This window comes from Sceloporus occidentalis, unplaced genomic scaffold (genome assembly GCF_023333645.1).
Source record: "Sceloporus occidentalis isolate IW3139 unplaced genomic scaffold, rSceOcc1.0.p SCAF_9, whole genome shotgun sequence".
NCBI lineage: Eukaryota > Metazoa > Chordata > Lepidosauria > Squamata > Phrynosomatidae > Sceloporus > Sceloporus occidentalis.
Genome location: NW_028316989.1, coordinates 29,115,928 through 29,130,171, shown reverse-complemented (window position 1 = coordinate 29,130,171; position 14,244 = coordinate 29,115,928). Strand labels below are relative to the sequence as shown.

Genomic DNA, 14,244 nt, shown 5'->3' with positions numbered 1-14,244 from the left:
TCTCCTGGGCTAAGACCGGATGGTGATCTTTTACAGCAAAACCACCTCCTCCTCTTAAAAACAAACTGTAAAGGCATTGTTGTCCAAGATGTTCCACCTTTTCTCGATGGCTACTAAACTACTACGTTGTTTTCCTCCCACAGGTGACCCCAAAACCTGGCAGAACAAGTCTCTTCCCGGGGATCCAAACTATCTTGTTGGAGCGAACTGTGTGTCAGTTCTCATAGATCACTTCTAACTCTTGTGTTAGCAAGACTTGACTTATAAGAGTGAAACTGAGATTTAAAAACAAAACAGAACAGACCTTTGCCTAGAGAAACTGAACCACTCTTTTCCAAGTATTAACATTTCTCTTAGTATTAAGCAATCTTTGCTTTGACTAACAACGGATAGTGAGTTCCTTCTTGAACCATGGTCAGGGTATATACATGTCGTTGGGCGGCCGTTCACCCAGGGACGAAGGCACGGGTTTTTTGGGTTCCTTCTGGCGTTCCTTAACCATACACTTTCGGATGCATCTTAGCTTAAAACTCTCTTAAACTACCACTGAAGCAATGCAGTCTATTTTTATAAAAAAAAATTTAATTCCTATCCCCTGCAAAGAGGAATTGAAATTTGGTTCACGACCCACTGTTGAATTAGGTCTTTTTCTTAACTAAAGTTTTCCTTTCTTTTCTTTTCTTTTCTTTTAATATATTAAAATAAAAATACAAAACACCACTGTGTGTTTTATAGAATATGCAAAGACTCTTGCAGTCACTGTTTTTGGGTTGGTTTGTTTGGGTTTTTTTTAAATTAAAAATATAAACCGGCCACCTTTCGGTGCCGTTGCCCACAAAGCAGAAATACAGTTTTTTGCTAGCACAATGTAGAAATCCTTTCTCTTCGGAGAGCTACGCACGTCTACTTTAATTGTACATGAAACACACTCCCCTTTTTTTGTCATGAAGAAAGAGAGGAAGCGCATGTGATGTGACTATGGTGCATTTGCCTCCGTCGGTTTGTAAATTAACCACATTCTACGACAAGAAACACATTAACCAGCAGGGATGCCTTACCCTCATGTCATTTTAGTTCTCTGTACTACTCAGTTTGTATGGCTTCTCTGCTTACCTAGACTAATACATCCTGAGAGAGGTTGAGAAACCCTATACATTTTGTGAACTTGCTTGTTCAGAAAGAGAGAGAGAAATATATATATATTTAATACACACAGAGAGAGAAATATATATATATTTCTTAATTCTACACTTGGGTTTTGTTTTTTTGTTTATTTTTGCGCTGATCAACCAGAGGAAAAAAACCCGAAGAACATGATGGTATGTTTTCTGCTATGCATTTTGAAAATTTATAGATGTTATAGATTGCTTGTACATAACTTGCGCATACCACTTTTGTTCTTGGTTTGTAAATTTAACTTTTATAAGCTTTACCTTTTTATATATATAAATATATATAAAAAATACAAGACAAAACGTTTCTTAATATCTTTGTATTCTCATACCTTTTGAGCCTTCAACTTTGACATCTTGCAGCAATAAAGCAGCATTTCTACCGTACGTGAAAAACAAGGACTTTTTTTCTAAAAAAAAGAAAATGCACAAAGTTGTTACCTTTTTAAGTGCTGCATTTAAAAGACTAACTCGGAATTCTCTAGTTTGATTACATTCTTGGGGGGGAAAACCAACAACAGCAGAAGTATCCCTACTGTAATTTTGTGATAAGGATGCTGTCCTATGTGCCCTGAAATGTATTTTTTTACTAATAGACAATTTATTACGGCACATCAGCACTATTTCTGTTTAGATAATATACCACTGCATTCTGTTAATCAGTTCTTTAGCTATTCAGGTGTGGCTGATTTTTTTTTTCTTTGCCGTTATTAAAAATTACACATTTCTAAATATACAGAATAAAAACTGTTTTTAAAATAATAGATTCCTAGATTCTTCTTGTTTCTGTCTGAAATGTGTGTATGTGCACAGTTGAAATTCTTGAGGTCCTGATTCGCTCATCTTTTGCTTTATTGCCATGAGTAGAGTTTAACTTGGCTTGAAATACATTAATGCCCAGGGTTGGTTCACTGCTATGGTGCAGCTGACTTCAGGTTCTCAGAAGTGCTACAGGATCTGAATTTAAAAATCGGAGGACTGTAAACCATCCTCTGTTTGGAAGGGCATTACTGTGTCCAAAGAAGTTTGCAAAGCTCCCTTGCATCCTGCAGTCATGAATTGGATTGTTCCATTTGGAATGAATTGGATTAATCCATTGGATTAAGGAGCATGCACTTTCCGAAAGGAAGAACCGAGAATAATTAGGTAAGTGACACATAAAGTCTGACCATTTCTTGGTCTCTTTCTTGCCCACTTTCAGATTTTACACCAGGGAAGAAGGGATAAAACAAAGCACTTGACTGGGGAGATGTATATTTTCTTTATTCTCCCACATGCAGGGTACAGGCAGGCATATACAAATCCGTTGTTAAACTTTCAGCTGGTGATGGCTTTGAAATAACATCTTTTACTAGACAGCTTTGCACATCTTCCCTGTCCCTAAGCACTATTTTAAGGCCATCTCTGTTACTGTTCTTTGCAGCAGTCCACTGGTTCTATTATCCACTCCCTTTGAACATGGTGTTGCAGTACAGGTTGGTGTCTTTGGCCCCTTTCTAGGGGAATACAACTATCTAACCAATAGATTCACGTGGTGCTACTCTTGCAGAATGGGATTGTGTCAAACTGTTGAATATTTATTGTTGTTATGTGCCTTCAGGTTCACTCTGACCCAAGGCGAACCTATCCTAGGGTTTTCTTGGCAAGATTTATTCAGATCTTGCCATGCCATTGCCATCCTCAAAAGGTGAGAGAACACGATTTGCCTAGTGCATTTCCAAGCTGAGTAGGATTTGGTCTCCTGGATTCTTAGCCGGACTCTCAAATCCCTATTCCACACTGGCTCTTTCTGAATATTTGTATGCTTTCATACATGGCAGCATTCAAATTGCGCAGTCTGAAGAAGGGACTGTTTGGGTGAATTGCTTGTCTAGATTTGTAAGTGTATACATGTGCACAGATACCTGAGAATGTGGTAGAAGACATTATGCATTCTCCATTTTCCTATTGAATAATGCAAGTGGTACAACATGGCTCAGTTGCCACTATTCCACAAACTCCAGGTTAATTACCTTCTGGCTGTGTTTTGTAATTTCCAGAGATTTACAATCATCATCGACTTTTCTGGGAAATTCATCTTCCTAAGATACCAGTGTAAAGGGTTGGTCCATTTTATTATTCAGAATACACCCCGTCATATATGAACTCTATTGATCCGGAATATGATGTTGCACATGCCATAGATCCCATGTAATTGTTGGGCCGATCCAAACTTGTACACAGTATGTAAAGCTGGAGAGGATTTGGACAGTGTCACCTTCCATTCATGCCACCATTTTATTTGCAGGTGTTAGAGTAAAACACTTGATTCTTCAATAAGGTTCAGGCTGTTATTTCATTACACAAATGTGGAATGTGTCTTTTGAGTTTTGACTGCACCATCAACAGACTTTCCTGTTGTACCAAAGCTACAAAATACTGTCCTGAGATGATAATGTTCCATGAACGAGCAGAACACAAGCATTCGCTGTGGCTAATGGGCTACCTTTAGTAAGGCCTTGCTTGTCTGTTGCTCTGGGGTTAGTTAAAATGCAGAACTTCAATATCGTATTGCAGAGGTTTGGTGGTATCAGTTGCGAAATGTATTGCTAAATGTTGAAAAGGCAGGATTTGATTTGTTAGCTGTGACAGCAACAGAAGTTGCCTCTTGGTTGCAGTGCGATGAATTTCAAATGGCAGAAAGAAAGGTAATGGATGCACAAAGAACAGGTAACATCAGACACCCACTTCCCTAAGAAGAGAAGATCACAAGAAAATTCTTCACAAGGTATGGCTAAAAATGGGGAAATACGTATGGCTAATTGGGGGAAAGGCTTGTCAGAAATCATACGTTGGGATGTTACGTACCACAAATGTGTGGAGTAAATATATTTAAGATTGGTCTCCTGTTAGTGACTAAGGTGCACACAAGTTCCTTTTGGACAGAAAGCAGGGAGCTATTCTTTTGGTATTGTACTCTGTCCAAAACCCATGCTCAGCAACTGTCAAGCCTGGGGCTGTAGAAAAAAGAGGAGAATGAGGTGGTGATTTTTTTGAACCATGAAATTCCAGCTGTTCTGAGCTTGTGGAGGAAAGAAAATGGATGCATTCCATGTAAGAGCACACCCTCATTTCTGCCTCCAACTTGAGCTGAGACCAGTTGTTTCCCTATGGTCTGAATCACTCCCCTTCCCCTCCATTGATAAGTGATGTTAGTAGGATCCCTTCCCAGATCTTGACAACATCCAGGTGGTGGGAGCACTTCACCTGTGGAGCTACGCACCCATGGAAGATCTTGGCCTAACTGCATGCCAGCATTGTGCAGGTGGACTGAGGTGCCAAAGGCACCACTAAATGCACAGCCAAATATCCATGCGCTATCCGTTCACAACTCGGCTTCTGCAACCTTGAACCAAATGTGGATGTTCTGCAACGAGGCAATTGCAAGATAATGGCTTCCTTGTTTGAGAACTATGTTCCTCCTTTTCCTACAGCCTTCACCTTTTCTGAGCATTAATTGTCTTTTTCTAACGAGGGCCTAAATAACCTAAAGCCACTAGATCCTGTTTGATCTTGGAAGCTAAGTAGGGTGGGCCCTGGTTAGTACTTGGATGGGAGACTGCCAATTTTTGTAGGCTCTGTTTCAGAGGAAGGAACTGGCAAAACCACCTCTTGAATATTCCTTGCTTAAGAAACCCTATGAAATTCATGGTGTTACCATAAGTCAACAGACGTCTTGAAGGCACACGCACACATCTTTAGGCCAACAGATCCCTTCTGATCTTGGCGGCTAAGCAGGGTCAGATCTGGTTAACTCTTGGATGAGAAACTGCCAACGAGGCCCAACAAAACCACTTCTGAGTCTTCCTTGCCTGAGACCCCTGTGAAATTTGTGGAGTTCACAAGCGACTTGAAGGCGCACGCTCACGCACACGTGCTGAATGATGCATCCAAAGTATGACGTGTTCCATCGCTTGGAAGTTGGGACAGTCCAGCTGCCAGCTCAGTGCAAAAGATGGATGATGCTTCGTGGAGCTACAGCAACCAAGACAGATGGCATGAGAGCTGCTACTGAGCCATGGCAGAAGGGCTTTGTGCGCCAGAGCCAATGGGGTTTTAAGGAGCCTAGTCTGGCTGTGGCAATGAGCTTGCTTACTCATTTCCTCCGCAACCCCCATTGTTTAATGTTAATTAGCCGCTAATTTGTCAAATTGCAGGCATATGTTCCTGCACGCCTCAGTGATGGCTTGGAAAAACTTGGACACTCCCCTTTAGTGGACAAAACTTAAGGGACGCAGAAAGAGCAATGTTGGCTGTGGTGCACATGCGTTGCATGCGTATCTGCTTGAACACCTGAGGACATGCCACAAAGCTTCCTCTTTTTTTTTGAGTGCCCACATGCCAGGGGCAGAGTCACAACTCATTTTGGAGAATTAGCAAAATCCTGACTTGGCCAACTACACCGTTTTAAATTGGAATATTTCAGAGATACTTAAAGGGTGAAGTTCTTTCATTGGGGTGGCTCTTGTTACTGAGTGCCTTCAAGTCGCTTCCAACTTAAAGGAACCCTATGGTGACTCTATCACTGGGTTTTCTTGGCAACATTTGTTCAGAAGGGGATTACCATTTTGCCTTCCACTGAGGCTGAAAGGGTGATTAGTCCAAAGTCAACGAATAGGTTTCTGTAACCATAGAGGGATTTGAACCCTAGTTTCCAGGACTCCCAGACCAACACTCCAACCCCTATGCCATGCTGGCTCATTGGGGCTGCATAGTTTGAATCTTTGAATATGCAGGTATTCACTAAAAGGCTACACAGGCATTGTGTTGAACGGCAACTTTGTGTAATTGAACTAAAACAAATGAATCTGAAGTTAGTCACTGATAAAGGCTATGCACGCCTTGTGTTGAATGGTAACTTTGCCCAATTGAACCAAAACAGCCAATGTGCAACCGAATCAGAATTAAATGGGCATGGGCAGTGTAGCTCTGTGTACAATGTGTATCCATGTGAAATGATACTGCGTGTATAACTCTGCTTCTGCAACCTTGAATATGTCCAGACTGTGTCAGATAAAAATGTTCCAACAGAGGGAGACGTATGCATCTATAAGATGCCCACAGGATTCTAACCAAGATTTCCAAGCAAACCTTCCTTTGCGGCAAATGATAAACCTAATTGATTGTTTATCCCTCTCCTGAAGTTTCCCGCTGAGCATTTTTACAGTCGTCTTTATCTGCAGACCTGCAGCCAGTAATGGAGAGGCTGCGATCGTCTGTCACGGTTGCCCAACTCCATGCGTCTGCTAACAGAAGGTCAACATCCATAGTCTGGAGGGCCTGAGGAACCCGGGATCATTTTTGCTTCCTTTCTTTGCCCGTCTTTCATCCTTGCTAGCAGAACTAACCCCCTTGCAGGCTTTCCTTGATCTGTGTTTATTCATGTCAAAAGGTCACTGCAGCCTTTTGTACGCATTTGTTTTCCTCTTTTTCTCCTAAGAGCTAGTGTGGTTGACCTTTTCTAAGATATCTGCTCTTGGAGTCTCCAGGCAACCGCCAAGTAGACGTTCCCTGTCTCTCACCCAGCATTGCTGGGAGGAGGAGGAGGAATAATACTGCTTTATGGCTGTAGAGAAGATCACAAGCCTATGAGAAGATAGAGAAGAAGCTGTCATTTCTCCCAATATCAGTATTGAATATTTTGTCCTTACCCACACAACTCTTCAAGGTAGCTCAGGCTGCTGAAGAGTAACTTACTCAGAGATGTCCAAAAAGCTTTGTGGTCAGTTATGATTTAAACCAGGGCCAGTGTCATGTAGTTGTTTGAGTGTTGGCCTTTGACTCTGGAGACCAGGGTTCGATTCCCAGCTTGGCCGTGAAACCCATTGGGTGATTTTGGTAAAGTCACACACTCTCAGCCTCAGGGGAAGGCAATGGGAAACCTCCTCTGAACAAATCTTGCCAAGAAAACCCAATGGTTTAGGGACACCTTAAATTAGAAATGACTTGAAGGCACACAGCACAAACACAGAGAGAGCAAACATGTTGTACACATAGAGTTAGAAGGGGCCACAAGGGCCATCTAGTTTAACTCCCTGTAATAGAGGAGTATGCAATTACAACACTCCCAAAATATGGCCTTCCGACTTTTGTTTAAAGACCTCCAAAGAAGGAGAATCCTGCATCCCACCCTCAAAGGCAGTTCACTCCATTGTTGAAAAGCTCTTACAATATTCTTCCTAACATTCAGGTGGAATCCTTTGTTACAATCTTAACCCACTTGTTCATGTTCTCATCTCTGGAGCAGCAGAAAACAAGCTCACTCCATCTTCTACATGACGTTCCTTCAGATATTTAAGGAAGGCAGTCGTGTCACCTCTCAGTCTTCTCTTCATCAATCAAAACATACCCGGCTCCCTAAGTCATTCCTCATAAGGCTTGGTGTCTAGACCTTTGGCCATCTTGGTCATTCTTCTCAGGACGTGTTCCAGTTTGTCAATATCCTTCTTGAGTTGTGGTTCGTGTAGCCCTCCACACCGTTTTTGCAGGCCTCCTGCTATCCTAAGACATAAATACAACATAAATGGGTACAAAAATGTAAAAAGGATTTCCAGTCCTTGAAACTTGGCAGGAGCATTGATTTGGCTTTAAAACCATACACATGGCTATGGCGCACCTTGTTTTGCCTCTTTTTTTGATAAAATTACCAGCTTGTTAGATGATAATAATAATAGGATTTATTTATATGCCGCCCAATCACTGGGAATCCAGGTGGCTTACAACAGAGGGGATAGTAGACAGTTCCCTGCCCTCAGGCTTACAATCTAAAAGACATGACACAAAAGGAGAAGAGAATGGTGGAGGAAAAGGGGATGAGGTCCAGTGGTTCTTCTTTCCCTCTGAGGCCTGGACCAAGGCAGATGGACTGGAGGGAGGGCTCTTCCTTTTTCCAGGCTAGCCCTGGTGGAGCTGGGCCTGCCTGGTCAACTCCCTCATAGGCTGGAAGATGACAGTTATGGAGGGAGGAATCTTTCTTCAGGCTAGCCCTGGTGGAGCTGGGCCTGCCTGGTCAACTCCCTCATAGGCTGGAAGATGACAGTTATGGAAGGAGGAGTCTCTTTCTTCAGGCTAGCCCTGATGGAGCTGGGCCTGCCTGGTCAACTCCCTCATAGGCTGGAAGATGACAGTTATGGAGGGAGGAGATGAAGGGAATGCCGTGGATATAGTATATCTTAATTTCAGTAAGGCCTTTGACAACGTTCCTCATTATATTCTTGCAAACAAGCTTGTAAAATGTGGGCTAGACAAGGCAACTGTTACATGGATTTGTAACTGGTTGACCGGCCGAACCCAAAGGGTACTCAGCAATGGCTCCTTTTCATCCTGGAGAGAAGTGACCAGTGGGGTCCCACAGGGCTCTGCAACATCTTTATCAATGACTTGGAGGACAAAATTGGGGGCGTACTTATCAAATTTGCAGATGACACCAAATTAGGAGCAGTAGCTAATACCCCAGAGGACAGGATCAAAATTCAGAATGACCTGAATAGACTAGAAAGCTGGGCCAAAGCTAACACGGAGCAAAGAAGGATGGGGCATATGCATGATGTTGCGTGAAATTCAACACGGAGAAATGTAAGGTACTGCACTTAGGGCGGAAAAATGAAATGCACAGATATAGGATGGAAGACACCTGGCTGAATGAAACTACGTGTGAAAGGGATCTAGGAGTCCAAGTAGACCACAAGTTGAACATGAGTGAACAATGCGATGCGGCAGCTAACAAGGCCAATGCAATTTTAGGCTGCATCAATAGAAGTATAGTGTCTAGATCAAGGGAAGTAATAGTGCCACTATATTCTGCTCTGGTCAGGCCCCACCTGGAATACTGTGTCCAGTTTTGGGCAACAATTCAAAAAAGAAATTGAGAAACTGGAGCGTATCCAAAGGAGGGCAACTAAAATGGTGAAAGGTCTGGAAACCATGAAGCCCTATGAGGAACGCCTTAGGGAGCTGGGGATGTTTAGCCTGGAGAAGAGAAGGTTAAGAGGTGATATGATAGCCCTGTTTAAATATTTGAAGGGAGGTCATACTGAGGAGGGAGCAAGCTTGTTTTCTGCTGCTCCAGAGACTAAGACCCGGAGCAATGGATGCAAGCTCCAGGAAAAGAGATTCCACCTCAACATTAGGAAGAATATCCTGATAGTAAGGGCTGTTCGACAGTGGAACAAACTCCCTCGAAGTGTAGTGCAGTCTCCTTCCTTGGAGGCCTTTAAACAGAGGCTGGATGGCCATCTGTCGGGGATGCTTTGATTTAGATTTCCTGCATGGCAGAATGGGGTTGGACTGGATGACCCTTGTGGTCTCTTCCAACTCTATGATTCTATGTTTCTTCCAGAAAAGCCAAAATGGGGTTTTACGAAACAAAACAAAAAATGGATAGGTTCGTAGTTGGCACTCAGCAACAACAAACCAACCTCTGCCTAATACGCAGAGTATCCCTTGTGAGCTTTTGGTGTGCCAGTTGTTACTCTACTCCCTTCAGTAAGCTTCCATTCTCCCTCTTTAGCAACTTGCCAGAAATAATAAATACAAGAACAGAATGCTTTCTCAGAAAACAAAAGCGAGGGTTTTTTAGTTCCAATTGTGGCAGTACTCCAGTTCTTTGAAACAAAAATTGGTTGGGGACAAGATAAGAATACTTGAGAAGCATCGCATGGGAAAGTTGGCTGCAGCTTGCCTTCCCTCCTTCCTTCTGAAGCACATCACTTTGTTTTTGTTCCATTTATGCTGCTGGGTCCATTTCCAGGCAAAATCTGAGATGTGAGCTGGCTGCAATGTTTCAAACCTAAAGATGGATTGGGGCACAAGCATGAACAGGAGAGCTGTGCTAACACTTTGGAATTCCTTATAGATCTTTGGGCATTTAGCTTGAAGATCTGAAAAAGGTGTTTAAGAATATGGTCAGATAAACATTCTCAAAGAGCAATTTTCTTTCACCAAAGTAAATATGGAGGCTGTTATTTCTGCACTGACATTTTATTGTCAATTGTTCCATTGAAACTTCAGCTGGACAGCTATTGGCTGAAAAGCTGCTTCATCATCTCATCCTGTGCACTTGACATAGTACTGACCTGTTTTACTGTTTGCTCCCCTATAAAGAGTAGGGTTTTTGTGGATGGGAATTATTCCTGTCTTCTTAACCATAGAACTCCCAACTTTGGTTTGCAGCCTTTCTATGTCAAAACAAATAAACAAGCAAAAGAAATCGTGAGATTTTTGTCTACATGAATTATAATAATGGACTGTTGCATTATTCATGTCTCCAGCCGCGCATAACGTACAGGAAACAAACTTCGGAAGCGACGAGGTTTTGCAGAGGGAAAGGAAACAAACATTTAGCTAGTCAAACAAGCGTGCTGAAAATTGGTCTTGGCACGAGCCACATTTGTTTTGTAGAGAGTGTTGCATTTTCCCAGCATTTTTGCAAGAGCTTCTGGGTTCCCTTGTAAACATAAGGAAAGCTTGCACCTTTGGCACGGGGAAAGCCAACATGGTGGAGTGGTCAAGAGGCTGGAGGATGACCAGTGAGACCCAGGTTCAGATCCCCCCCAGAGTCAGGAGGAGCAACTGTACAGAGGATAAAATTGTGGGGACTTCTTGGAACAAAACATGGGACCCTCAAACTACCTTCCCAGTCAGGAGGCCATCCTTTTCTTGCTTCCTTGCTTTCAGCAAACAGTTTCTTGGTGAATTAAACTGGAGAAGCAGAAGAATTTGGATGTTGCAAGTACTAGTGCAATATCTTCTCCTTGGTTGTGTGTAATGGCAGCTGGGCACCATGTGGTTCAGCTCTGGCCCTCCATAGCCACTGGTCAGCCAGGTGGGATTATCAAGGTACCATCCTGACTTGACCCCATGGCTCCAGATTCACCTCAGATCTTGCTCCATAAAGACCTTGTTGTTGTTGTTGTTGTTGTTGTTTCCAACTTATGGCACCCTATGGAAGCCAGTGTGGGTATAATGGTTTGAGCATTGGACTACGACTCTGGAGACCAGGGTTAGATTCCCAGCTTGACCATGAAACCCATTGGTTGGCCTTGGTCAAGTCACAATCTCAACCTCAGGGGAAGGCAATGGTAAACCTCTGAACAAATCTTGCCAAGAAAGACCCATGATAGGGCCCCTTTAGGGTTGCCGTAAGTCAGAAATGACTTGAAGGCACACAACAACAACAAGCCAACATGGGGTAGTCGTTTGAATGTTAAGGGTTTGAATCACCTCTTGGCCACAGAAGCCCACTGGTTGACCTTGGGCAAGTCATACTCTCTCAAAACCCTCAGGAAATCTAGCCAAGAAAATCCCATGATAGGATTGCCATAAGTTGGAAATGACTTGAAGGCACACACCAAGAAGACACGGGTGACACTGTTCTAATTTCACTGATTTACATAGGTCTGAGAAGGCTGCTGTCTCGGCTCAGCCTGTGTTGTTCTGCAGAAAAGCTGACCATTAACAAGATGCACAGCCTGGAGCCTCTTCCCTTCCTGAAGCAATGCACCGGCAGAATTTTGCAGGCTTCTTTCTGAATATTTCGCCAACAAGATCCACCAGAGGACAGTGTGTAGCCATGTGCTTTCCCACACTGCGGATTATGGCTCCAAATCTCTCCCCTCTCAGACCAGAAGACTTAAAGGTGATTAATTTTATCTGAAAAGTGCTCCCTACAGCTCTAGTTGGAGAAAGCAGCATCTCTCCTTTCACCCGGATTCTCAGCCTCTCCTTCCTATTATTTAATTTTTGGGGGAAGGAGCTCTGACTAATGTCCTGCTCATGTTCGCATCTGTCCCCCCACAACTGTGAAGGCTTTGGTTGTGGTTTCCTTCAGCTCATCTGAAATCACGATGGCTGTTCTAAGAAGGATGTGAGCAAAGAAGGATGGGGCATACGCATGATGTTGCGTGCCATCAAGTTGGCTTTGATTTTCAGGGGTGTCGATGTAGCAAAATGAGAGCATTGCCCCTTGGTAAGAAGTCTGCCTCCCAAATGAAATACGCCTCCAGTCCCTAGATTTCTGTCACCGCAGCAACTTAAACACTTCAGCCAAGCATTTAGAAACAGAGCTTAGGCATCTGAGCAACCGAGGGAATGCCAACGCTGCAAATAGAAGAGTTCTAGAACTTGAATGATTTTCAATGGCTCGCTCTGTACTACAGTACTAGAAGCTTGGGAGACAGGAAGAAAGATTTATTGGGGGACAGAACTCCCCACATTGCACTGGACATAAAGGCGTTCTGGGACTTGTGAGTAGGAAAACGGCTAACAACCCAAATATTTCAGGGGGGCATTTGTGTGACCTTTATCTGGTGCACAGGGAGAGGGAGAAGGATGCAGTGAATCATAGACTCATAGAGTTGGAAGAGACCCCAAGGGCCATCCAGTCCAACCCTCTTCTGCCATGCAGGAACTCTCAGTCAAAGCACCCCCAACAGATGGACATCCAACCTCTGTTTAAAGGCCTCCAAAGAAGGAGACTCCATCACTCTCCAAGGCAGCATCTTCCAATATCGAACATCTCTTGCTGTCAGGAAGTTCCTCCTAATGTTAAGGTTTTCCTGTAGCTTGCATCCATTGTTCCAGGTCCTATTCTCTGGAGCAGCAGAAAACAAGCTTGCTCCTTCCTCAGTATGAAACCCCTTTAAATATATATTATTACTGTCAGGTAGTTCTTTCTAATGCTGAGCTGGAATCTCTTTTCTTGTAGCTTGCATCCATTGCTTTGTGACCTATTCTCTGGGACAGCAGAAAACAAGCTTGCTCCCTCCTCAATGTGACCTCCCTTCAAGTATTTAAACAGGGCTCTCATATCACCTCTTAAACTTCTCTTCTCCCCAGCTCCCTAAGTTTCCAGACCCTTCATCATTTTAGTTACCCTCCAAAAGTCTCCCTCCCTATGGGGGAGGAAGAGTTATTCCAGGAGAAAAAAGTTCTTCCATGAGATAAAATTTGGACCAATTTCACCATAGCATACTGCCCTCCACCCTCAAAATCCAGTCCCTAGGCAGATTGTGCCACATCTAGCACACCGCTGATACTTGTCTGCAACATCGATGGGACCCTGAGTCAGTTTGACTTCTTAATTTTAACGTCCTTTTATTTTGACCGGAGGCTTCTCTCTCACTCAGCCATGCCTTACTGAGATTTCTGCACCGTCTTTTCCAAAGAGCTCTGCTTAACTGCCTGTGGAGAGGGAAGGCGGCCTGACAGATTCATGCTTCGCTCAGACAAAAACAGATGACACATCATGAATCAGGTAGAGTTCCAGCTGTTCTTCTCAAGAGATGCCCATTCGAGGTCACCAGGGCATCCTCCCATCCCTTCTGCTTCTATCGTTTTCTTCACTTGAGTTATTTCTGGAGACTCAGAAGAAATAGGGGGGAGCGGGTAGATTGAACGACAAAGAGAATGAACAAAATGGTAACCCTGAGAGAAAAGGCATTCTGTGGAAGCTGTGCCAGATTCACACAGAAGAGCCTAAATATCTCCAAAGGCACCAGAGGGTTAGCGGTTGGGTTGGGTTAGGCTTAGGTTTCTAATGTCAGGAAGAAACTCTCCTAGAACATGGCCACAGAGCCTGAAAACCCCACAAAAAACTGTGGATGCTGGCCATGAAAGCCTTCGACTTCACACCAGATCCTTTTTGATCTTGGTTGATGGAATCAAGTTTGTGGATCCATTCCTACTCCTGAGTTAGTGGTTTTGTTATTTGTTATATGTGCTCTTTCTTTTTGGGGTTGTCTGTATTTAAAGGAACTGAACTTCCAAGTTAAGAAAAGCAAAAATGGATTGGAGCACCAGTGGACTCTCCACATTCACTGGGGCTCAGGACCCCCACAAAAGTGGGAAACCTGAGAGAACATCTCTCTAGGAATCTCTAGGTCCTGCAACACGTCTGTGGTCAACATGTGTATAATTACAGCGCTCTAGAAATAGAGTTTAATAATAATAATAATAATAATAATAACAACAACAACATCTGCTGGAAGTTGACCATCAAATTGTGCTGGAGGACCCATAAATACCTAGAGAAGTG

The 14,244-nt window shown here is 43.3% G+C and overlaps 1 protein-coding gene across 16 annotated transcripts in view; it reads left to right on the top strand.

Annotated features, from left to right (window-relative positions):
- Window positions 1–1,934, top strand: part of LOC149307144 (tight junction protein 1-like) — a 248,817-nt gene extending 246,883 nt beyond the window's left edge. For all 16 annotated transcript variants that reach the window (XM_089538383.1, XM_089538386.1, XM_089538399.1 and 13 more), the window contains one exon: window positions 144–1,934. In XM_089538383.1, coding sequence (XP_089394509.1) covers window positions 144–238 — 95 coding nt within the window. In that variant the 3' untranslated portion in view covers window positions 239–1,934. The remainder of the gene's footprint in view (window positions 1–143) is intronic.
- Window positions 1,935–14,244: the final 12,310 nt, after the last annotated feature.